At 35.2% G+C, this 22,433-nt stretch overlaps 12 protein-coding genes across 12 annotated transcripts; 5 read left to right on the top strand and 7 right to left on the bottom strand.

Moving 5' to 3' along the window:
- Positions 1-200: 200 nt before the first annotated feature.
- Cript (Cysteine-rich PDZ-binding protein) lies at positions 201-719 on the bottom strand (the record flags this gene model as incomplete). The annotated part of the gene is made up of 4 exons (XM_061305967.1): positions 201-372; positions 405-479; positions 567-624; positions 656-719. 4 exons carry the CDS (start codon positions 717-719, stop codon positions 294-296), a joined length of 276 nt encoding a protein of 91 aa, XP_061161134.1. The 3' UTR covers positions 201-293.
- A 61-nt stretch (positions 720-780) lies between these two features.
- Positions 781-3,583, bottom strand: DRP3B (Dynamin central region family protein). The gene is made up of 4 exons (XM_758837.2): positions 3,368-3,583; positions 2,519-3,253; positions 1,912-2,449; positions 781-1,828 (listed from the first exon to the last, which is right to left on the bottom strand). Exons 1-4 carry the CDS (start codon positions 3,413-3,415, stop codon positions 807-809), a joined length of 2,343 nt encoding a protein of 780 aa, XP_763930.1. The 5' UTR covers positions 3,416-3,583; the 3' UTR covers positions 781-806.
- Positions 3,584-3,640: 57 nt separating this feature from the next.
- On the top strand, positions 3,641-4,914 carry TpMuguga_04g00294 (uncharacterized protein). The gene has a single exon (XM_758836.2). The coding sequence runs from the start codon at positions 3,720-3,722 to the stop codon at positions 4,896-4,898; it is 1,179 nt and encodes a 392-aa protein (XP_763929.1). The 5' UTR covers positions 3,641-3,719; the 3' UTR covers positions 4,899-4,914.
- A 198-nt stretch (positions 4,915-5,112) lies between these two features.
- On the top strand, positions 5,113-6,540 carry TpMuguga_04g00293 (Glycoprotease family protein; the record flags this gene model as incomplete). Its single annotated transcript, XM_758835.2, has 3 exons — positions 5,113-5,941; positions 6,057-6,197; positions 6,245-6,540. The coding sequence occupies 3 exons, from the start codon at positions 5,113-5,115 to the stop codon at positions 6,364-6,366; spliced, it is 1,092 nt and encodes a 363-aa protein (XP_763928.1). The 3' UTR covers positions 6,367-6,540.
- psmD13 (PCI domain protein) lies at positions 6,399-8,127 on the bottom strand. The gene is made up of 8 exons (XM_061305966.1): positions 7,716-8,127; positions 7,595-7,683; positions 7,378-7,518; positions 7,242-7,305; positions 7,120-7,211; positions 6,897-7,037; positions 6,590-6,846; positions 6,399-6,510 (listed from the first exon to the last, which is right to left on the bottom strand). Exons 1-8 carry the CDS (start codon positions 7,975-7,977, stop codon positions 6,414-6,416), a joined length of 1,143 nt encoding a protein of 380 aa, XP_061161133.1. The 5' UTR covers positions 7,978-8,127; the 3' UTR covers positions 6,399-6,413.
- Positions 8,128-8,182: 55 nt separating this feature from the next.
- On the top strand, positions 8,183-9,838 carry TpMuguga_04g00291 (uncharacterized protein). Its single transcript, XM_758833.2, has 3 exons — positions 8,183-8,315; positions 8,407-8,642; positions 9,071-9,838. Exon 3 carries the CDS (start codon positions 9,082-9,084, stop codon positions 9,796-9,798), a length of 717 nt encoding a protein of 238 aa, XP_763926.1. The 5' UTR covers positions 8,183-8,315; positions 8,407-8,642; positions 9,071-9,081; the 3' UTR covers positions 9,799-9,838.
- Positions 8,483-11,380, bottom strand: TpMuguga_04g00290 (SpoU rRNA Methylase family protein; the record flags this gene model as incomplete). Its single annotated transcript, XM_758832.2, has 5 exons — positions 8,483-10,117; positions 10,207-10,389; positions 10,524-10,772; positions 10,801-10,972; positions 11,073-11,380. 5 exons carry the CDS (start codon positions 11,378-11,380, stop codon positions 9,857-9,859), a joined length of 1,173 nt encoding a protein of 390 aa, XP_763925.1. The 3' UTR covers positions 8,483-9,856.
- A 47-nt stretch (positions 11,381-11,427) lies between these two features.
- Positions 11,428-12,628, bottom strand: Ppp1r7 (Leucine Rich repeats (2 copies) family protein; the record flags this gene model as incomplete). The annotated part of the gene is made up of 8 exons (XM_061305965.1): positions 11,428-11,523; positions 11,556-11,700; positions 11,729-11,815; positions 11,847-12,002; positions 12,032-12,166; positions 12,196-12,295; positions 12,324-12,454; positions 12,494-12,628. The coding sequence occupies 8 exons, from the start codon at positions 12,626-12,628 to the stop codon at positions 11,477-11,479; spliced, it is 936 nt and encodes a 311-aa protein (XP_061161132.1). The 3' UTR covers positions 11,428-11,476.
- A 94-nt stretch (positions 12,629-12,722) lies between these two features.
- GBLP (guanine nucleotide-binding subunit beta-like protein) lies at positions 12,723-14,223 on the bottom strand. Its single transcript, XM_758830.2, has 4 exons — positions 14,167-14,223; positions 13,796-13,974; positions 13,262-13,683; positions 12,723-13,184 (listed from the first exon to the last, which is right to left on the bottom strand). The coding sequence occupies exons 2-4, from the start codon at positions 13,935-13,937 to the stop codon at positions 12,753-12,755; spliced, it is 996 nt and encodes a 331-aa protein (XP_763923.1). The 5' UTR covers positions 13,938-13,974; positions 14,167-14,223; the 3' UTR covers positions 12,723-12,752.
- Positions 14,224-14,393: 170 nt separating this feature from the next.
- Positions 14,394-18,454, bottom strand: TpMuguga_04g00287 (RPAP1-like domain protein). Its single transcript, XM_758829.2, has 2 exons — positions 17,966-18,454; positions 14,394-17,934 (listed from the first exon to the last, which is right to left on the bottom strand). The coding sequence occupies exons 1-2, from the start codon at positions 18,277-18,279 to the stop codon at positions 14,643-14,645; spliced, it is 3,606 nt and encodes a 1,201-aa protein (XP_763922.1). The 5' UTR covers positions 18,280-18,454; the 3' UTR covers positions 14,394-14,642.
- A 238-nt stretch (positions 18,455-18,692) lies between these two features.
- Positions 18,693-20,389, top strand: TpMuguga_04g00286 (uncharacterized protein; the record flags this gene model as incomplete). Its single annotated transcript, XM_758828.2, has 8 exons — positions 18,693-19,526; positions 19,558-19,623; positions 19,653-19,745; positions 19,780-19,892; positions 19,924-19,985; positions 20,019-20,101; positions 20,134-20,229; positions 20,264-20,389. 8 exons carry the CDS (start codon positions 18,693-18,695, stop codon positions 20,387-20,389), a joined length of 1,473 nt encoding a protein of 490 aa, XP_763921.2.
- Positions 20,390-20,417: 28 nt separating this feature from the next.
- nle1 (WD domain G-beta repeat protein) lies at positions 20,418-22,433 on the top strand. The gene is made up of 12 exons (XM_061305964.1): positions 20,418-20,511; positions 20,605-20,669; positions 20,703-20,953; positions 20,983-21,059; positions 21,091-21,207; positions 21,243-21,308; positions 21,343-21,607; positions 21,641-21,798; positions 21,831-21,953; positions 22,009-22,067; positions 22,097-22,326; positions 22,369-22,433. The coding sequence occupies exons 1-12, from the start codon at positions 20,491-20,493 to the stop codon at positions 22,404-22,406; spliced, it is 1,470 nt and encodes a 489-aa protein (XP_061161131.1). The 5' UTR covers positions 20,418-20,490; the 3' UTR covers positions 22,407-22,433.

The raw sequence follows: 22,433 nt of genomic DNA, 5'->3' as shown, positions 1-22,433 counted from the left end.
AACTCACTGAATAAATATAAATTATACTAGTTTAAAATATTTCAGAAAATTACTCTCAACATTTTATTATGTATTCTAAAATTGTTAAATAGTGTTATGTGTATTTCTGAATCCCGACAAAACTCCTTTTATCAAATTATTCCAAATGATTTCAATAATTGAAAATTTAATTTAGGACAGTTTTTACTTTAATATTTCCACTACATTAATATATACTTACATATTCCCGTTGGTACTAATACATACCACTCAAATATCATACATAACATTATTTACTATTACATGATTTCCACTTAAACTAGTGACATGAGATGTTTAGAGACGTCGACAATTTTTTTACCGCAAATGTGGCACCTTCCGTTTTTATAAGCGCTAAACATATGCTGCTACACATTCCAAAATACCATGAGTTGCAATACTTTCCATTTATATGCAAAAACACTTTACATATTTTACATTGGTTCCCTTTGGCTTCCAGTCTATATTATTGTATTATATTATGTATAATTATCAGGAATAATCACGATAATTGGTATTTTGGCATAAATTCTATTAAAAGTTAATACTTATCCTTTTTGGCCTTCTTTTCAATTAATTTGTTAACACCTATTGCGCATCTGTTCCCTAAAGAAATAGTTATTTCATATGGAATTACCATCCCTCTTCACGTCGGGAGTTGCGAGTTTCGATAACTTCGATTCGCACTTTTTACATGGCATTATATACAAGAGAAATCAACATCATGAATATCATTATATAATATATTGTGTGTAAAAAATATTTTGTTTAAAATATGAAAAATGAAATTAATCGAAAAGAGGATTATTGGAAGGCGTTTTCTTGGATACTGTTAGATTATTGAATCCGTTAACTATATTTGATCCAAAGTTTGAGAGGTTGGACCTCGGTAATTTATTATGTATATTTACTGGATTTGCGTGATGCGATGGACTGGTAAATCTGTAATTCACTCTGTCCATTTCTTTTACATTATTTACATTGTTGAGGCTACTTTTTCCAGGCTCTTCAGCTCCCTTTACGTTATCTGTAACTGATTCGAATCTTCCTTTTCCCATGTTTTCAGATGAATTATGAATTGATGGTGCTGTTGATATACTAGTTGCATTCGTTAGGTTCTTATTTTTGTATAACACTGAGGCGTATGATGCTGTGGATGTAATAATATCCCTTTCTAGACTCTGGTCGAAATCGTTTCCTTTGGAGAAATCTTTGTTGATTATGTTAATTGCCTTCGAAAGGACGGATGCTTGTTCCTTGAGTATCTGCCGTTCATGTGCTATGTGGTCTGGCTCACCGAATAGCTGGTCAAGATCTTCCTGCTGGCTAAGTTGAGTGTAAATCTTATAAAGCATGTTCTTCTGGCTCTTGCGGACGAGGAAATGCCCGACTATCTTTGGTACTGAGTCTCGAACATTCCTTAGCACAATTGAGAAGTATACGTTGAGGCGTCGCCTGAACTCTTGGATGAATGTTGGACTGTATCTGGTCTTCCTCCCTCTGAAATTGTCGATTGTAGTGGACACTGCGTTTACTGTCGACTGTGTCATCTGTGACGCCTTGTCCAGGTACGCTTGATTCTCCTCTGGCTGTTTTTCTTCCTTCTCAATCATATACTTTGAGTCATTTGTGAATATATACAGTGTTTCGCTTTCTATGTAGTTGTCCAGAATCTCACGAGTCTTCTCCTTCTCATCATTAAACAACTGCTGACTCAGGCTCTGGACCCTCACACACAGTGAGGGGAAACGTCCAAATACCTTCTCAGCTACCTTAAAGCTCAACAGCTCCAACGTCATGTGCACTTTATCTATACATTAAATTAATTGTGTATTAGATGTATCGTGGAAAAATCTATTTCCCCTAGTAATTAAAGAAACTATGTAAAAATACCTAAACAGTCTTGAACTGAGGGTACGATTTTCTGTAATTGAGGTAACATTAGGTATTCAAAAGTATCAGGTGAGGGGAATCCTGGAAGTGAATCTCCTTCGTGGATTCTTATCGCCTGGTCGATTTCAAGGTCTGAGACCTTGTCAAAGACGTCCACTGTCATGAAGTGGTCAAGTAAATCATTAAAAATCCCCCTGATTTGCACACTTGAAACTGCATCTGCGTCCAGAAACTCGTGTAATCTGCTCACGAAACGCCCCTTGATGGTCCCGCTGAACATTTCGCAAAACTCGCTGATCAGCTGCCACAAAAGCTCTATGCGTTCCTTCGGGTCCGTGGGAGCCTTATCCCCCATTTGTTCCAACCTGTCTCTAACCGTCTTTAGCCTTGTTGTCACTTCAAGCTTGAGTTCTGGTAAAACTGTCGAGATGTGTCTAAGCAAAACATTCGTTAATTTATCAACGAGAGAGCCTATCCCCCAAAGGTTTGGGTTCAGGGTACGATATATTTTATGCTCATTAAAAAACTTTGTTTCATTCTAAAATATTTATTATTCAAGTATACATATGTTTATCTAATGTGTAGTTGTGAATTTAATGAAACTTACTTTGATAGCCTGTTTTATTGTTACTCCGTCTGAGATATCCTTTTGTGATCTGTTTTTAACTCCTGTATAGCCTAGTCTTAATGGTACTTCGTCATTCTGAAGCATTGAAAGTGCGCTTGATCCCTGATCCATTAAATCGATTTTAGTAATAACTCCAAGTGTTCTCACACCTAGTGGGTCTGCTCTTTTGGCCAACTGGAGTGCGTCGCTCGTTGACATATCTACGTTTGCAGCCACGACTGCAAGGATTATAGTGCGCGGGTCAGAGGCGTAGCGCATTATCATATCCTTGGTCAGCATCTCAATGTCGTCGGTCTGATCACTGTTCTTGAGAGGGACCCGGGTTACACCGGGCAGGTCAATTAGTGAAAGATCTGGGCAATCAGGCGAGAAAACAGATAAAACAATGGGATCATCTACAATGCCTTTCTTTTCCCCAGCTCTCTCGTTGGTCAGTTTCTGAATGTGGTTTCGAGCCTTCTCAAAGTCGTAGAACCGCTCATCGTTGCCCTCAAATACGATGTAGGGATCACATTTATCCTCGGGGGACGAAGGCTTAAGGCGGTTTAGGCGAAACTCTATAGGCCGCCTGGTAACTATTCCATCCCCTCGAGGAAGGAAATCTATACCGACAATGCTCTCCAGAACGCTGCTTTTGCCACTGCTCTGAGTTCCAGCAACGCAAATCCGGGGCAAATTTATATATTTATGTAATCCAACATCACGTAAGTCATCCTACAAAAATATTACAGACCCAATGAAATAATATAAAAGATATAAATAGAATAAACAATATGGATGTAAAAATATTATCCGTATAATTATATAAGTATATAACTATGAACTAACAACAAGACTGATGAGTTTGCGTAGGTTTGAGTTGACATCCAACGGCATTTTTGAGAGATATTGAAAAATAAATCCGATAAATGATAAATTACACACGTAAAAGTGGCATTTCCAATATTATAACTGTAATATTTTACAAATCCAAGTCCTAGCCCATTAATAAAGTGTAGATTAAAGATAAAATAACATAAAATTTTATGAATGTTAAAATATGAGTTTATAGAATTTTCAAATGGGGACTGTAAAACAAATAAACAACAAATAACTTATATTATTATAAGAAATTGGTATGGTGTAATCCATTTTAAAAATTATTTCTTAACTTTAGATTTTATCCGATTTTTATTCTATAATGCCATATTCACCATATGAAAATCATGTTTCAAGTGATTCGAATACCTTTCATTCATCTTCACATTCACATAACTCCAACAGGGATAGATCTTCTTCTCACAGAAATGATAGAATAGAGAATACTACTCGTAGATCAAGTTTTAACTCCAGTAGAGTCGGATCAATTCGTGATCTAGTAATAGATACAAATCGCAGGAGTAGGTATAGAGAAAATGGTTCTATGAGTGATGGTAGAACTCGAAGCAGTAGCAGAACCACTAGCGGTAATCCATACTCTAATTCTAATTCACCCTCTCGATCACCTTCAAATAACCGTTCCTCCCCTCCCACACAACCTGATGATTTAAATAATGATTCCAATAATGTACCTAGTGGCACAAAGATAAACAAGGCTAAAAGGCGTTTTTTACAACGCTGGGACTATTCTAACGCAGATTCAGTCCTAAACGAGTCCAACCCAGACGATGTGGAATCTCTCCCATATGTGTATCAACAGAGCGAATTTCTAAGAATATGTCAAGACATAATACGAAAATGTGATTCAGAAGATGTGTTGATAAAATTTTTTGAGACTATAGACAAGGGCGAATCTTTTGATTTATCATTAGTGAGGGACCAGCAACTGAAAAAGAAGCTCAGACATTTATCTAAGGCACTTTATTTGGAACGCAATGATTCGCAATTCAAGAGACCGCCAGAATGTAATATATCACTCCTCACCGTATATAATGAATTACTACCATATATAAGATTAAAAGTTAGCACACAAGGTGAATATACTAAACCTAAACAGACCTTAGAGTCAACTAAGGAATCGTCTAAACAAAGTCCAGAATCAAAGTTAACAGTTGAGGAAGCATCGGAGTTGTTAAGTCTTAGAGAAATGCACGAGCAAGGTTTCTTTGTGGATTATGAAAATATAGAGAAAGAATTTACGAAACGTCATAAACAGGTCGACCTTTGGGGGAAAACGCCCGCTGAACAAAAAGCTCTACTCGCATCTCAATCAGATGAGAACGATGAGCAACCTTGGAACCATTTCGATCGGGACCGTGATTTTCTTAGCGCAAGCTCCGTTAAAGCTGGTAAAGTTGGTGAAAGAACTAAATTGTTGGATTCCACCAGAGATTATAAAGAATCTTTTAAGCCGGTAGCTAAAACCTCATCATTCATATAATTTTTTACTCTAGATTTTAATTTTTCATCATACTTCATTACACAATATAGTATTTATTTTTATTGTTATTATAATGATAGTTTTCATAGATTAGGGTAAATTATTCTAATGTGCAGTCTCTGGGTTTTCTAAACGTAATTCTCGTAAATAATCTTAAACATTAACCCGTTTAAGAAGTGTAAATTATATTTTTGCAGATGATAGTTTTAAATAAATGAATGAGTATTCGGAAGATTTTTTAAAAAAGTTCCACGTGGTAGGAATTGAGGGCAGCGCCAACAAGTTAGGGATAGGAATAATAAGAGGGGACGGAGAGATTCTTTCTAATGTCCGGAGAACGTATTCTCCGCCAGATGGTGAGGGATTTCTTCCTCGGCAAGTCTCAAAACATCACAGGGAGAATATGGCTTCCCTCCTGAACGAGTCTCTTGAAGTTGCAGGGATTACATTATCAGATTTGAGTCTGATTTGTTACACAAAGGGCCCTGGTATGGGTTCAGGACTACATGTAGGAGCCTTAGCAGCCAAAACTTTACATTTTATCACCGGAAAACCAATTGTTGGAGTGAACCACTGTGTAGCTCACGTCGAAATGGGACGGTTTCTAAGTGGATATAAGAAGCCTGCAATCCTGTATGTTTCTGGAGGTAACACTCAGGTTCTTTCCTACGATGAAAAGCGGAAAGTTTACTCAGTTTTGGGGGAGACGCTGGACATAGCAATTGGAAACGTGCTGGATAGAATCGCAAGACTTTTGTACCTGCCAAATAAACCTGCTCCCGGTTTATCTATAGAGTTACAAGCTCGAAAATCATCAAAGAACCTTATTCCACTCCCTTTTGTAGTTAAAGGTATGGACTGTTCCCTTAGTGGGTTACTGACTAAATGTGAGAACTTAATTGAGCAGTTTAAACTCAAACTGATGTTAAGTGAAGACTCGGCCTTTGAATATGAGCAGTTCAAAGTTGACCTTTGCTTTAGTATCCAGGAGCATACATTTGCCATGTTGCTTGAAATGTTAGAAAGAGCCATGGCATTTACTGGTAATCCTAGTTAATAACATAAGGATATTTATATATATTTATATTTATATTTACTGGCATTTCTCCTTAATAACATTATACCTATATATATATATATAGATTAATATTGTTGTAGGTTCTGATGAAATATTATTGGTTGGTGGAGTTGGATGTAATTTGAGGCTTCAAGAAATGGCAAATTTAATGGCGCAGGAACGAAACGCTAAACTGTTCCCCATGGATGATCGCTACTGTATTGATAATGGAGCAATGATAGGTATAATTTATTATATTCCATCACTTCCCAAAATTTATTTGTTATAGGATACACTGGGATGATAGATTATTTATACGGTTTGAAGGAAAAGTCAGTATTAGACCCGAAAGAAGTCACAGTTTCACAACGTTACAGGACTGATCAAGCTCCAGTGCACTGGATTGGATGACTAAATATCAGTTTATCAAAAACCGTATAGAGCAGTGTATTAGTAGATTAATTGGAAGGATTTGCAATAAGCTGTTCTAGTCCCTTGACAAGTTCATTTGTTGAACTTATCCAACCTTTTAGCTTCTGTCTAACCAACTCTAGCCTAGATCAATAATATACCATTGTATATAAATCTATATTATATAAGTAGTTGGTGTGTATTATAACTGCATAGATGGTACTTGTTAGTGTCAAGAATTCGTGGCTGAACCCAAGTGACTTGAATAGTTCCCTGTGTCTGGTCAATGTGGCCCTGGATGAGATTACACCCCAGTGCCTTGAGTATAAAGGGTTCCACCTCGTCCATTTGGATTTTACAGTGCTCAACGATCTCCTGAAATGATAGAGACCGCTGTTTGTTAGGTTTTCTGAACGCCAAGTTCATTAAGGCTATCAACGTTAATTTATATCTCAGCTCCGGTTCATGTCCGTTTAACTCCTGAAATCATCATTAACACAATAAAAGTGAATAGTTAATAGTAATAATACAGAGTGTGTGATTTGCCCTTTAAAGCGTTCCAAAGCCTCTTCAAAAAGTTGCAAGTTTCCCTCGTTAAAAATCAATAAAACTTCGTAGAGCCAATTGTAATCAGTTCCCTTCAAATAGTGCTCAATTATAGGTTGATGAATCTGATGAAAATAAGATACTTTTTTCGTATATATATATATATTTAAATATATATAAACGGTTTTATAGGTGTATAAGTAGTACCAGTTCTCCAAAACCGAAGCTATCGGGGGCTAGAATAGATGAGATGGTAATGGTTACAGCGATGGTTTTCCTTTCATTTTCAGAAATGTCATCTAAACGTAAAATAAACCTGTAAAACTTACTTAATGATGTGTACGCAAGGTACATTATGCAGTCTTTATAGCATTGCGAATAACTTTTAGTGGCCTATTATTATAATGTACTCATGTATAATACATAAGTATAAAACAGTAATATAATGTATATGCAATCAATTACTTTGTTCATGTAAGCAGATGCGTGATAAAATGAGCTATGGACTGAAATATCCAAGTCGAGAGAGTTGTTTACAGTCTCACGAACTGAGTCGAGTAATGTATCGCACTCTTTAGTCTGGCCACTTTTCACGTAATGATATGACTAAACATTATTATATCGTTTGTATATACATGTATAGTTGTGTATAATTGAAAGTATTATAAGTAATTTAAGATACTTTTGCGATTTGTAACATGATAAATGCTTCCGGATCCCTTTCCATAAATTTATCATATTTACTCAAGTGTTCCAGTGCCGATTTAGGGTCTGAATGGTGAATATTAAAATTGAATAATTACCTAAAAGTTCTGAAGAGAGCTTTAAAAGTTTACAAAAGCTGAGAATATTGAAAGAATCCTTCAGAGGATGCACAACCGACTCGAAAACCTGCAATTTATGGTCACAAGATACTGAAGAATCCGACATTAAGGTAATCAATGAACCAGTCAACTCGTGGTACAACTTGTCGGTCAAGAACATCTTCAACTGGACTATCAAGTTGGACAAACTAGGGTAATTAGTTTCCAACAAGTCCAAAGTGTGTTCTGCGTCACCTTTCATCCTAGAACAGCTGGTTTTCAACAACTCCTCCAATTCTAACAAATAATTAATCTACCAATAAGGTAAAATTAATTTAAAACCGATTCTTGTTGTGTTTAAAATTAATTAATGACATTAATGATCAATTAAGTAGGAAATCGGATCTTGAAATTTAATTTCTAGTCCCATAAACCAACGCACATGTGGAATCATGAGGAATCATAAAAATAGAGTAAATAAGTTAAAGTACTAAGATCTGTTATATTTTTGAAGTTTCATGCATAAATTAATATTTAATGTATTTTTAATACGTAATTTCATGAAAAAAGTTAAAAAAAACTTGAAGAAATACTAAAACGGTAAGTGAATGAATAGATAAAAATAAGGTATTATATTGGATCAGAGGATCTAATTACTAAGACTTAAATGAAATAATAAAGTAGATTATAGGAAATGAATTCAAATCTGAAGATGATGATCTAGATATTTTAAATGAAGTATAAGATGAGGAAAGATACAAAGCGCATGACTGTATATATACAAATTTTTTACAAAGATCACAATCTGTTGAACGAAATAAGCTTTTTATATTTAACAGATTCAATTGTTTAATGATATAAATTTTAGAAACAAAATTGGTCCCCACAGTATAGATTTTTATCAATACGTCTTCGAAATTACATTCAGTATCAGTTGTTTATTAATTGTACGATAGATATATTTTTAATTTTAATTACATATATCCTCATAAGATGAATTGAGAGATAATTTTCCACATCAAATAGTGTTTATGCAGATATAATAATATCTGCTCCCCGTTTCGTAAACGGTGGAGATTTAACAGATTTTGTGTATTTAATTCATAATTTTTAAAAGGTGTAATCAAAGGATATTGCTATATAAAGGTAAATTCACACCGTAAATTTATCCTTTCACCTTGTAAAATTCAATATACCCAAAATTCTGTTTTTATCATATCCATATTAGTAGTAGCATGTTAATTATATTTCTATCTTGGTAAAGATAATGTCGATTTTTAATTTTGATTTAAACTTACTTATATACACATATATGATCCATGTATTAGCTGTTAGGTATGGATAATTAACTTTAGAGATCTGAGCGATGGATCTGGTGAATCAGGTTACGGCCGGTGAAGCTGCTGTGGTCAAAGATCCGGTTACTGAGGTGGTGCATTTGTCTGACGTGAACTTGGACGCTCTCCTGGAGGACATGGAGACGGTGTGCTCGCCCGAGACATTGCTGGGTGTCTCAAATGGATTGCCCGAGAAACCATCTGCGAAAAACTACTTGTGGTGCGCAAAGAAGAGCTCGAGCTCTCTGCAGTACCAGTCGACTAAAACAAACTCGAAGATAAACAAATCGTCTTATAGTAATTCGGACAGTGATATTGACTCCACCTGTGGAATGGTGAACATTCACAGCGACAGCAGGTTCAACATGTGCGAAAACCCCTCAGATCTCTGGTTCGGGCTGAAAATGTCAGACGGCACTCCCGTCGTCATCAACTCCCGAAACAAGAATTTCAGGAGGCCTGGAGGGCCACGAAAACCGACTTTTCGTAACAAACACAGGCCCAGGTCCTTCAACGGTCCCATCGATTACTCCTCTGGTTTCCTATCGATTTCCAAATATATAGGTGTTTGTTCTGCGAGAAGCGAGATGTACTATTCCGGGTCCTCTGTGCGCCGTCAGAATCACGATTTGAGTCCTATTATTAGGTCAAATCACAGAAGCAAAGGCTTTTTTAGGAGGCCCAATGGCCCGAGGTACAACTCGAAACTCCGCCAGGACTATTTACCCAAGAATAATTCTTTATAGATAATTTAATTAGCTCTTGTTCAATATTTTATCCACACTATGTACTTTACATGTCTCCTTATTTTAAATTAACTTTAATTCCACAAAAGTTGGCAGTAAACTGGTGTATGAATGGTGACGATGGAAGGTTATTAAAGAACATCTTCTTAATCAAGTACATCGAAACTGCGGTTTGTACCTGGTCATCTAAGGTATACTTTCTTCCTGCCGAGATACTCCCAACAAAACCCACGTCTGATCCTACAATGACTGAGTTGCCATCTTCTGAAAATCCGGTTCTCGGGATCACTGACAACTTTGTGCTCTTTGAAAACAGCTCCTAACCAGTATTTATCAGTATAATTTGGAGGAACAAGTGTAAGTTAAATTTAAATACATAAATTGTATAAATGTGTATTGCTATGACACGTAGGGTAAGTTTCCTGCCATGAGCATAATCCCCTTGTGTGAACTTATTTTCTGAGAGAAAGTCTCAGAGTCGACTTTAATTCCGTCTTTACAGCAGTGGCAAAGAAGCAAATCATTCTTTTTTGCAAACTCAAGTGTCTCGTCAATTGTCCCTCTTGAGTAAGGAATCGTTGACAATGAATACTACATTATTAGTAAATTATTGATAATTAATTAATTATCAAATTACTCAATAATTTAGTAAATTAACTATTTCTAATTTTATGGTATTAAATTGTAATACACTCCTAGTAAAAGTAAAAATAATAAAAATATACATGAGATGACCGAATCGTTAGAGGGTCCAGAAGATCAATGTTGCCGTTTTGAAGAACCCAGACGGCCTGCCATTGAAGAGCCTGAGCAGATCGAATTAAAGTTCCTAAATCAGACTCCGTGGTCCTATTTGTCTTTTTAGTACTTGGACAAAGACAAAGCACTAGTTTTGGAATCCCAAGTGTTGGTGATGGTTTTGGATAAGGCACCTCAGCCAGAAGGCCTTTATCGTATGATTTCAAGTTCCCAACCTAAAAATGTTATTTAAAATAAACAAACCTTCTGGAGAACTTTTTTAGAAACTAACAAAACCTTATCGAACTTGACATCTGGGTCAGAGAGTAACTTATTTGAGTGGGATGTTGTGTATATCCTGTTACAAGGACCGTTACGGCTACAGTATTCCTTTATTAGCTTCAAACTAGACAGTAATACCAATCCTCTGTAACTCCTAAAGGATATAATAGAGAAGTAAAAGAGTTTTATAAAATATTTATATGGTATAGAATAACAATATCATATGGATATATGTATAGAATGTGTGTAAAAACCTGTAATTTGAGCTATAGGACAATTTAAGTAGGTGATTAACAACTGGGTGGTGTATAGACCGTAAAACTGGAGGTTTTGGTGAACTATTCACAAGTCGTGTGAAAAAATCAGAGTTCGTTAAAGAATTGTTGAAGGGCTTGAATATGAATCTTCTTCTTTTAACAATTTCATCTACTTTAGCATTACTTCTACTGGATTTTGTTCTTAAACTATCCTTTAACTTATGTTTTTTATTTCTTTTTGAGTGTATAAGCGACTTTTCCCTCAAATCTTCCAATATTTTACCCACGACACTGGTGACTGTCATTTATCTGCGGTAAATTTCGGAATCCGTTCATATACATATAATATACATTTTTTAAATATATACAAAAAATTATTGCTATGTGAATTATTGTGGAAATTAATACACTCTATTATGTGTGGGTATTGCGTCCAGTTGAGTTAGATCTGTGGTAAAATGAGTAATGTGTGGAAAGTACTTGGGAGAATGTCCAGGACTCTGCTGCGATAACTGGGACCAAGCTTGAACTGGAGTGGATTCCTTTCCAAATAAAGCACTTTGAGTGCTTTGAGTGAACCTAGAGCCTTCACGTCACTCAAAGTATCGATTTGATTATCATTCAACTGAAAGAATTAAAAGATGAAAACTTACCCATAACTCCTCAAGCGTGTTATTCTCAGGTAATGGTTGTATCTTAGAAATTCTGTTGTTTCCAAGGTCCAATATGAGAAGATGTGGCTAAATATTTGCTAAATCTATCTAAAAATACCATATATGATATGAATGATGGTATTTCTGTGAGTTTGTTACAGCTGAGGTAGAACTCCCTCAAATTCGGGAGATTTTTTACTACACACTCATCCCACTCCCTCACTCTGTTGTTCTGTATGCTGCACTTTTCCAGGTTTGGGAGCTCAGGAATCGCCTAAATAAGGATTTAAAAGAAATCTTTACCATTGAAGTCAACTTGTTCTTTCCTAGCCATAGAGCGTTTAGTGTTTGTAGGTGCTTTACATCTCCGTAGTCTCTGACCTTATTAGAGCCTAGCTCTAGGAGGGTCAGATTCTTAAAATGGGCCAAGTTTGACGCCTGCGAAATTAGTATTAAAGCAATCTAACCTCAGAGATTTTATTATTGCTGAGGTACAGTTGTTCTAGTTTATCTAAATTTCCAAGATTTTCGATTTTGTCAATTTCGTTAAATGAGAGGTCCAGAATCCTAAAAATTCTTAAAAAGTAATAGTAACCTCAAGTTAGTTAAGTTTTCTAGATTTTCTATGTGTTTTATTCGATTTTGGTAGAGATCTAGATGTTCTAGTGCTGTATTTTCATCAAGATTCTCTATTTTGTGTATGATATTTGACACAAGAGACAGCTTCTACATGAAATATGGTTTTTTAATTTTTTTAAGGTTTACCTTTAAGTTTTTTAAGTGATTTAAGTTTTCTATGTATTTGATTCTCGACAAATGGAACTCGACCTCTTCCGCGGAATCATCTACGGTTAAATCTTTTCCTATTCTCTTTATTTTGACGGATTCTTCATTATCCATTTTTGGTTTAGTATTTACATATAAAATACATATAGAGTGTTGGATTTTGGGGTCAGGAGGGACGGGCGAATATAACACAAGAATTGACTAGGTGTGAACTAATAATATGACATTAGAGCTGATATTAATTCGTAAGGTAGCTGTAGTTCCTGCTGACTTGGTATACGTATATATTTCCGTCAGTTGACCCTGCGTAGAGGACTCTGCCGTCGGGGGACCAACACAAGGAAACACACCATGGTAGTCCCACCTTCTTCGTTCTATCATTATTGATCTCTGCGAGAATGTTCTTGTTTTCTAGATCCCAGATCTTGATTGCCTTATCTGTTGCTGCGCAGAGCCAGTAGTTGCAAGGTGAGAAGCATAATGCGTTAATTGTAGATCCTGCATCCAGGAGGTGCAGGCTGTTTGCTTCCTTCATGTCCCACAGTCTTGCTACTCCATCTTTGCCACCAGATGCGCAAAGTGACCCGTCTGGTGATATTGAAACTGAATATACTACACCCTCATGACCATACAATGTGTGCTTCAGTTGACATGTTCTTAGGTCCCAAACCTATATAGTTTCAATCATTTGTTCATAGAACTAATTAAAACTGTTAAACTGGGTTATTTCTTTAATAGAGTTAATACCTTAATGAGTTTATCCCACCCACCAGATACAAAAATGGGTTCCTTTCCACTTGGAGAGAACCTGACGCATGATACCCAGTCGGTATGGGTTGAGTTGGTGATAGTATATTTACATTCGGCAAGGGTGTTCCAAAGTTTGATGGTTTTATCTCTGCTTCCAGAAATGATTTGTCTGTTGTCAGGGCTAAATGCTACACTGTTGACATCCTTGGTGTGTCCGTTGAATACTCTGACTGAGCATGCCTTTACTAGGTCCCACAACCTAAGGGTTCCATCCCATGATCCTGACAGGGCGAAAAGACCATCTGAGGACATTGAAACGTCCTGAACTGTCTGTGAGTGACCTGTTAATGCCCTCTTTGCTACACCTACTTGACCATCTACATCCTCATCGAACATTTCCCATATCATTAATCTCTTGTCTAAAGATTTATTATTAAGATATTTAAATTGTCATCAGAAAATTAGTTTTCACAGCAGTTGAAACTCAGATGAGCTGGGTTATAATTCATCATTTAAGCGGTTGTGACTTACCTCTGGATGCTGAGATGATCGTGTTAACGTCTGTCTTCAGAGGAGTTGAAATGGATGTGACCCACCCGTGGTGTCCTCCTGAGAGGACTCCTTTAAATTCTAAGACGCTGTTGCTTAACTTTTCAGTTGCTACTGAGGCCATTTTTATGAATCGAAGTTTACAAATTAGTTATCAATTCCTAAAATTTTAATTCAATAAAATTTTTACAAAAGTTATAAATTTAATGATTTTTATAACGACATTAAAATAGGTTTAAAAAGTAAAGTTGTTAAAAAAACAGTGGAATCCAAACACAAAAAAGTCAAGTGTTAAACAAATTGTGGACATGGGAGAATATCTAATCTAATTACTAATATTATAAATAACTTACATTAAAGATTTGGAACCCAAATTGGTTTTATTAAATTATGTATAATTCTGATATTATTACAGTATTGGGTCTATTCAAATTACTAGTCAGCCCCAGTGTCACTGCTGAAATAAGAAAATGTGTATTTATAAAATTCACTAATATTTTAATTTTAGTTCATCCTCTTACTTTTCATAACTTTATTGAGAGTAACATTTCTCTCTAGATTTAACTTATTCCATTTTAATTTTTTTACTAATTTATTAAATTCTTACCTCCTTTATATATTTTTCTTGATAATTATCTAATATATATAGTTTTCCTCTATTTTAGATTAGATTTGCAACATTTGGACTTGGAATAATGTGCTTTTATATACTTCCAAACCACAAACTGTTGCGACAAGAATCAATTTTAATGAGTACACAGGATCCTTCCGGTATAATCCTCCGGCTGGATAGTTAGAGCTCATACACTTCCATTAACCTATACTCAAATTAATTTATCAACCCAGTTCCATCCCTTGAAATGTTTACCAACAGTTCTCTGAGTAAATTACTTCTTGAACTGGACGCTATTTCTTCAAGTTCACGTTTTCTGGAATTCTTCAAAACTGACACGAGAGTTATAAACAGCACGGGGTCTTGTTTTTCCATGCTTTGGTCTGAGAATGACTCCAAGAGCTTCCTTTGTAATTTAAAAACTGAATCCGACTCTAAGGGTGTAATAAGTGTGTTAAGGTGGCCAACACTAAAGGTTGGAACTAGGGTGGAGTGGACCCTAAACGTTTGAAAATCCAACCATAAATTTCTTCCAATTAGCAACATCAACGACTCGTCTGACCAAACTAGGTTCGAACACTCTTCAGTTGATATACAAGAACCAAACAGCAGGAGTAGTCCCACAGTAATGGGTGAATCACTATTCCCTGAGTTAAACTTCATCACCAACTTTCTACACATTCTACTCATTTCTTCTTCATCATTGAAGTTGTGTAGTAGTGATGGTTTTTCATTCTTTACATGTCCAATTGCCATAAAAGTTTTCAATGCATTTAACCAAAGTTTACAGATGGTGTCTGAATTCTCAGGTGTTGTTTCACTACTGGTCCCAACATGCCTTTCGTTACCATAACTCCTATAGTCTGGTTTCCCGCCTATTAAATCAAAAACAAGTGATTTTAACAGTTGATACTGTTTTTCAGTAACATTTGATAGCAAATCTTGGGAGTCATTTGAACATAGTGAGTACACCAACTGCGTGAACTGATAACCAGGGACACACCATTCTAACAATTTCGATCTAAGACTGCCGTAGAGCAATTGCGACATCAAATTCATTTCATCCTCAAAATTAAACTGGGAATTTAAGGTAATATGGATGGGGGCACAGGTCAAATATCCTAGGAATGAAACGACTGGTAGTCTTTGATCCCCGACACTATATCTTGAGAGATACTTGTTAAACTCAATGTAGGAGCCTAAAACTCCCTCAAAATTTTGCGAGAACTTATACTTTAACAATATTAAGGCATCTTCAATCATTTCATAATCCACTGATAGTGCCAGTACTGTAAACAGTGCATCAGAGCTATTAAAGCCAAATTGGAATAAATTAATCAGATACTGTAACCATGGTTTTAAAATTGGTATTGACTTGACTATATAGAGTGAGAAACTGAGATAAAACGACTTGATTTTATACAAACTAAAATACACCTTTTTCAACTTCGCAATCATCTTTTCGGCAAGTTTAATGAAACCTTCATCCAACGTATTCAGATCCTTAACCAAAGTTATCTTTTCCATGCTAGACTCTCCCAAATTTCTAAACCATACTATTGTTTTAAGGACTAGATTAAGGCAGTTAAACGACATCATGGACCTGCTAAGGAATTTTTTAACCAGCTCCTGGTTATGTAAACACACACCTGAACCCGATTGTTGATACCCTTCGAACCAAGTAAGTGACATTAGTAAATCTGGAATCTCAAATGAATCCTGCACCTTTTTCAACAGTATATTCGATATTTTAAATAAACTATCAAGTTGGCCTCCAAAACCATTCAAACTATCCAAGGTAGTTAGTGAGTTAAGGTGATCGTAATTAAGCTGTAGAAGGCTGTGTAAAAAACTCAACGACTCCTCATTCCACTCATTATGCTTGCAAAATAAATAAACAATATCACTAACATTTGTGAAGATTTGGTCGGGGTAATTATGGAAATCGTTTAATCTTACACATGTTGAAATATGTGTAATGAGTGAAGTCATTGGCTCACAAAATTCCTCAAGATGTACATTTGGGTTTTTGAATTCGTTAAAACTATCTTTTAGTTTGAAAAAGGCTAGATCGACAAGAGGCACAAACTCCTCCAAAAAATCGACATCATATCCTCGAATTGCCCAGACAGTCAAACACTTTATAGCGACAGAAGAGTACGTTTTTAATTCTCTGGAGTTTTCAGTTTTTTGTAAATCCAAAATTATACTAAGTTCGTAAAGTTCCTTGTTGAAACACTGGGTTACTGTATACTTAATGAGTGCTACAGAGGATGAGGAATCAAAATAAGAGCCCAAATCATCCACGTATATTGAGAGATACTTAATCAAATATAATACTGCACCTCTTAGGTGAAGTGTTGATTTATCATTGTTTTTGTTGCTAATTAGTGAGTTTACTAGATTTTCATAATGATCTTTGAATGGTTCAAATTTTGCCAATGCGTTTGCCAATGGTGATTTGAAATATGCCAAAAATCCACAAATTGATAAGGTACAATAAAATTGAACTACTGTGTTACTGTCATATCTTTTCATAATTAGCAACATTTTGTGTATAATGTTATTTTTTGACAGCATCAGCAATCTGTTATCCATTACAAAATCCGACTCATCCTCAGGGTTGTATCCCTCTGGAATTTCAAAAATCTCTCTCACCAACTCATCGGTTGAATGTGACTCATATTTTCCCTGTAATGATGATAAATAAAATGATTCCAGGTCTTTTTTAAACTTGAATCCCTTTGTGCAAAGATTGGGGTCAGAACTGTCAAATAAGTCAGTATCCAAAAGGTCCAAATAGAGTGGATTCCAGTAGTAGATGTCAACTCCTGAATAGAACTGGTAATAGTCGAATAAAACGTCTTCAATTGGTACAACAGAATAAACAGAACGTGATTCTTTCGTATCGGTATTCTGGTCCCAAAATGCACTATCACCAAACACCAAAAGTGATAGGCACCTTAATGAATCCGTTAAAATACTTAGTGATAACTGAAATTCGCATATATAGTATACAATTTTGGGCAACAAGTCTAAATCTCTATTAATGTAGTTGTTCCATCTATACTGATCATACCCAAAAAAACACTTGGAACCTTTTGTTGTCTTTAATTCTTTGTATGACCGGAACAAAACATTAGCCAGTGTTCTAATAGCTACCTGAACTTGTGGTTTAAAGCTACTCTGGGACAGGTGAAGTAACTCTGGAAGGGTGTAACCCGGCTTATCTGGGTCCAGTCCATGGTTGTACAAAGATGTGTCATACGTTGTGTGTTCGCTCGTTTCAGATTCACTTAGCAAGCATCCTTCAAAGCTAAACCTCAAGGAATGTAGTTGCAATTGATCTTTATCTTCATTTTTAGTTTTGGACTCTGGTGGGTTCATCCACTCGTATTTTTGAAACTCATTTTTGTTGAACTTAAATATCAATTCATTAGAGGATGGTGTGTAGTCGTTGGGTTTCTGGTCATTTACACTTTCATTCACTCTTTTACTCTCTTCATCCCTATATAATTAATATTTTTCATTAAACTAACCTTTTTAGTCTTCTTTCTTTTATAAAATCACATGTTTCTTTCCCAAGTTTTTCGTACAAATATTTTTGAGCATTTTTGATCTCATCAAGAGACATATCCTGGAGTGGTTTAATCAGATTATCCTCATATTCCTGAGGTTTAGACAATGATAAGTCAGATATAGTCCTGTGTTTCGCTTTGGGAAAGCCGCATGGGTCGAAAGTTGGTAATGGAATGTCAGTTGAGGAGTCATCTTCGTCAAAATGTTCAACTATATCAAAATCATTTGACATAAAATTTAAGTCGGATTCCTTTTTATCGCCATCAGCACTCATTTTTATGAAGAAGGTTAGAATGTAAATAATATTGAAGCAGGTTGTTTAGCATGATAGTTTATTTTCAAACTAATGTGATATCACAGGTGAAATAATTAACATTTTATTATATATATATAAATACACATACAAAAATAATACAAAACAAATTTAATTACAAGTGATTTTAGCAACCCATTTATAAAACAGATTGTGTAGTGAAAAATTATGAAGTCAGTATTCAAATTTAATTAAATCCAATTTTTGGGCCACTTTATTTATTTTCATAATTAATGTAATTCAAATTTTTAAAATCAAAGTTTTAAATAGAAATGTGTAATATTTATTTTGATTAATTAATGTACAACGGTGAGGAGTGTTTGTTTTCTTGCAATTGTGATTCTTAAAACCTTCCATTTTATTATAATATTAAAATGTATTTGTTTAGATTTCTTGGTTTTGATTTTAAATTATTGGACCGCTTAGCAAATTACCGAAAGTTTTATTCCTTTTCAGTTATACACCCTTTAAATTCCAACAATATTGTAAATTATAATGGATTCAGCAAACGTTCCATGTCTTCATTGTCTGAGAATACTGATTCCACATCAGTTAGTGACACGTACTATAAAACGCCTACAAGTCAAAGAGTTTTTTCTGACATTTCAATAATGGATTCATTATCACCTAGGGAGTTCAGAATATTTTTAAGTGATGTGGTCAAGTCAAAGGTTGATGATGTTTTACTTTGGTCCAAAGCCGCAAATTATTGCATAGAAAATGCCTCCAAATTTAAGTTTTTTGATGCCCTTTCAGTTTTAGAATCATTCACTGAAGCCAAAATCTACGACAAAGGACTTTTTACAGAGTTTTCTAGGCATCTCACGATCCAATCTCCCATGATGGAACCCCGTCATTTGATTCAGTGCATAAGTGTATACGCTTCATCAGGCTCGTTTCCTCAATCATTATTCTTAGAAGTTTTCTATGGAATAATTAAACAGTCTGAGAAGATGTATGCATCTGAATTTGTGGATATGTTTAATTGCCTTTCTAGGTGGAACATTAAAAACAAGCAAGTTTTATCAGCCCTTTGTAAAACTCTCGCAAAGAATGTTAGTATTTTGAGATACAGTGAACTTACACAAATAGCGGCATCGTGCAGAAATTTGGATGTCGAAGATGAGGCCTTTTATTTCATTTTAGACTCTTGGCAAAGCAAAGAATTAGCCATGATGACTATTCAGGAAATGCTGGATTGTTTGAAGGTTTCTTGTTTCAACACTAATTTAGTTTTAGAAGCTTAAGAACATTGAAGTTAAGTGGGCACAGTACGAGCAACTCCTATTCAAAGAATTTGTCAAGGTATTTAATACTTAAATAATAATTAATAGCAAGTAAATGAATTGGATGGTGATGATATTTCCCAGTTGGCAAATCCATTTGATTGCCTTGAGTTCTTGAAATCAATAGGATCACTCTCAAAGGTAATCATGACAGAAAAATAATATTAATAATTAGGAATTCCTACTTTCACTAACAAAATGGTGCGCGGACGCAGTACATAACCCTCCAGCAAGGTCACAAAAAAGACCTCTGAGTCATCAATTAGTCCAACTCTATAACTTGGTTCAGTAAGTTAATGTAATATAACACAATTAAAAGGGAGTATGGGATAGAAGAAAAGTATATTGACAGAGCAGTACTTAAATTTGTAACATCGAAAGGTTAGATTACTTTAGAAAATTATTAACACACAGGAGGACTAAGGTTAAGAAACCCTAAACCCATTCCAACAGCCTACAAACCTAACAGAAAATATATATTTACAGATGACCCAGAGGTAATTAGCAATATTTAAGATTTATTTATTAGAATCCCAGACCGGTTCCAGAGATTAAATATTTAGAGAATGATTCCACACAAGAATCAGTAAAATCGCAACACATTAATAAAATTGTTGAAGAATTGGTTTGTTTATCTAGTAAAATATTAAAATCTACAGGAACCATATCCAAAATTTTTTGATAGTATTAAAATTAAGAAGCCTTCCACACAGAGTTGTGGTAAGGCATCTTTTAGACTAAAACCAAAAACATATCGCCATAAAAACCTACCAGTCAAACAATAATTTTTTATTCATTGCATATGTACTATATTTTGGAATTCTTAATCCAATATATGATTGTTGTAAAATATTAAGTGTATTCATTAATGTGAATAACAATAAGGATGAGTTCTGACGATTCGGAAGTTAAATCATAACATAAATTAAATATTCATTTGTTTATTCCATTTACATTGATCATAACATTGATTATCGGTTCCTTTACTTTGTTTGTTTAGGTCATTATTCAATTTCGAGATGTTAATGACGTTTATTTGGGATCTTCTACAAGTGTTCCAGTCAGGTATCTATTAAACCGATTTATTTAAATCCGCAGTCTTACGAGAGACCAAATTGAGCAACTTCTTAAAACACTTCTGAAGGCCGAAAGTGATTATGATGAAGAAGTAGAAAAAAACAGATACACATTCATTTTGGAGACGAGCGAAGAAATAAGAACTACTTTAGATGAAGCCCTGTGTAGATCTAAGGAAGATTTTAGCGGAGAATTGGTTTTCAAAATTACGTACATACCCATCTCAGTATTCAGCGTCCGTCCCATCACTAGATGTTCTTCTTCACTGGAGGGTAAAAAATTCTCAACCATAAATCTTTAGGACATACAGAATCTGTTTTATGCCTCGAATTTAGCCCAGATGGAGTTTATTTAGCCTCAGGATCAGGAGATACCACAGTATTAATTCCATAATATAATTTTATTGTAGGTAAGGATATGGGATCTTGCTACCCAAACACCAATAAAAACATTCACAGGCCATACTAACTGGGTTATGAGTATTTCATGGTCACCGGATGGGTACACGCTTTCATCAGGAGGGATGGTATTTAATCAACGGTTCATATTTATAATGTCTAGGATAATAAGGTAATAATCTGGAACCCAAAAACGGGTAGCGGGACTGATTTAAAAGGTCACACAAAGGTAATTTTAAATTAATACGCTTATAAATACATAGGCAGTAACAGCGCTTTCATGGCAACCACTCCACAATTTGGACGCAAATGAATACCCACTCTTGGCAAGTGGAAGCATGGATTACACAGTGAGAATATGGAACGTTAAGAGTTTTGTGTGTGTACGTGTACTATCTGGACATACAAAAGGAATATCTCAAGTTCTATGGTCTGCTGAATTCAAGGAAAGACTCTTTAGTTCATCGAGAGATACACTCATCAAAGTCTGGAACACTAATGACGGATCACTTGTTAAGGACCTTAAAGGTATTAATTTGATAATCCATCATTATAATTAAGGTCACGGCCATTGGATTAACACATTGACGTCAAATGTTAATAGACTAATTAAGAGCGGACCATTCTCACCTGAAAATTTTGAAAGTGGAAAGTGTAAATTCGATTCCATGGAGGAAATGATAAAGGAGTCGAAGAAGATATACGAAAAGTTCAAGGTGGTAAGTAGCCTCAATTCATCAACTGTCCCTAGGAATCCGGACAAGAAAGACTCCTTTCAGGATCTGACGACAATACTATGTTTATCTGGCTGCCTAACTCTGATTCAAATAAACCTCTACACAGATTAACGGGACATCAACAGTTAATAAACCATGTAAGCTAATTCTAAACATTACGAATAAACAAAAATGAATTTCAAATTAATTTAGGTATCCTTTTCATCGAATGGGAGATATTTTGCATCTGCGTCATTCGATAAGAGCATAAGGTAAATTAACTGTTTGATTTGGTTTTTAGAATCTGGTGCGGAATAACAGGAAAATACCTGAGAACACTGAGAGGACACATCGGGAGAGTATATAGAGTAGCGTGGAGTTGTAGAGGGAACTACTTGGTCAGCGCAAGTTCAGACTCAACACTCAAGCTATGGGATGCAGAATCCGGCAAACTTAAGTTCGATTTACCCGGCCATGCCGACCAAGTTTACACATTGGACTGGAGTAACTGCGGAAAAACAGTGGCGTCAGGTAAAAATAAAATTCCCTTGTTTTGATGAGTGTGTTTTGTAGGCGGGAAGGACAAGGTAGTTAAATTATGGTGTCATTAATGATGAAAAATTCACCTCGATGGAGGA

This window comes from Theileria parva (assembly GCF_000165365.1).
Source record: "Theileria parva strain Muguga chromosome 4 map unlocalized ctg_529, whole genome shotgun sequence".
Taxonomy (NCBI): domain Eukaryota; phylum Apicomplexa; class Aconoidasida; order Piroplasmida; family Theileriidae; genus Theileria; species Theileria parva.
This window is presented reverse-complemented; position numbering and strand designations above follow the sequence as displayed.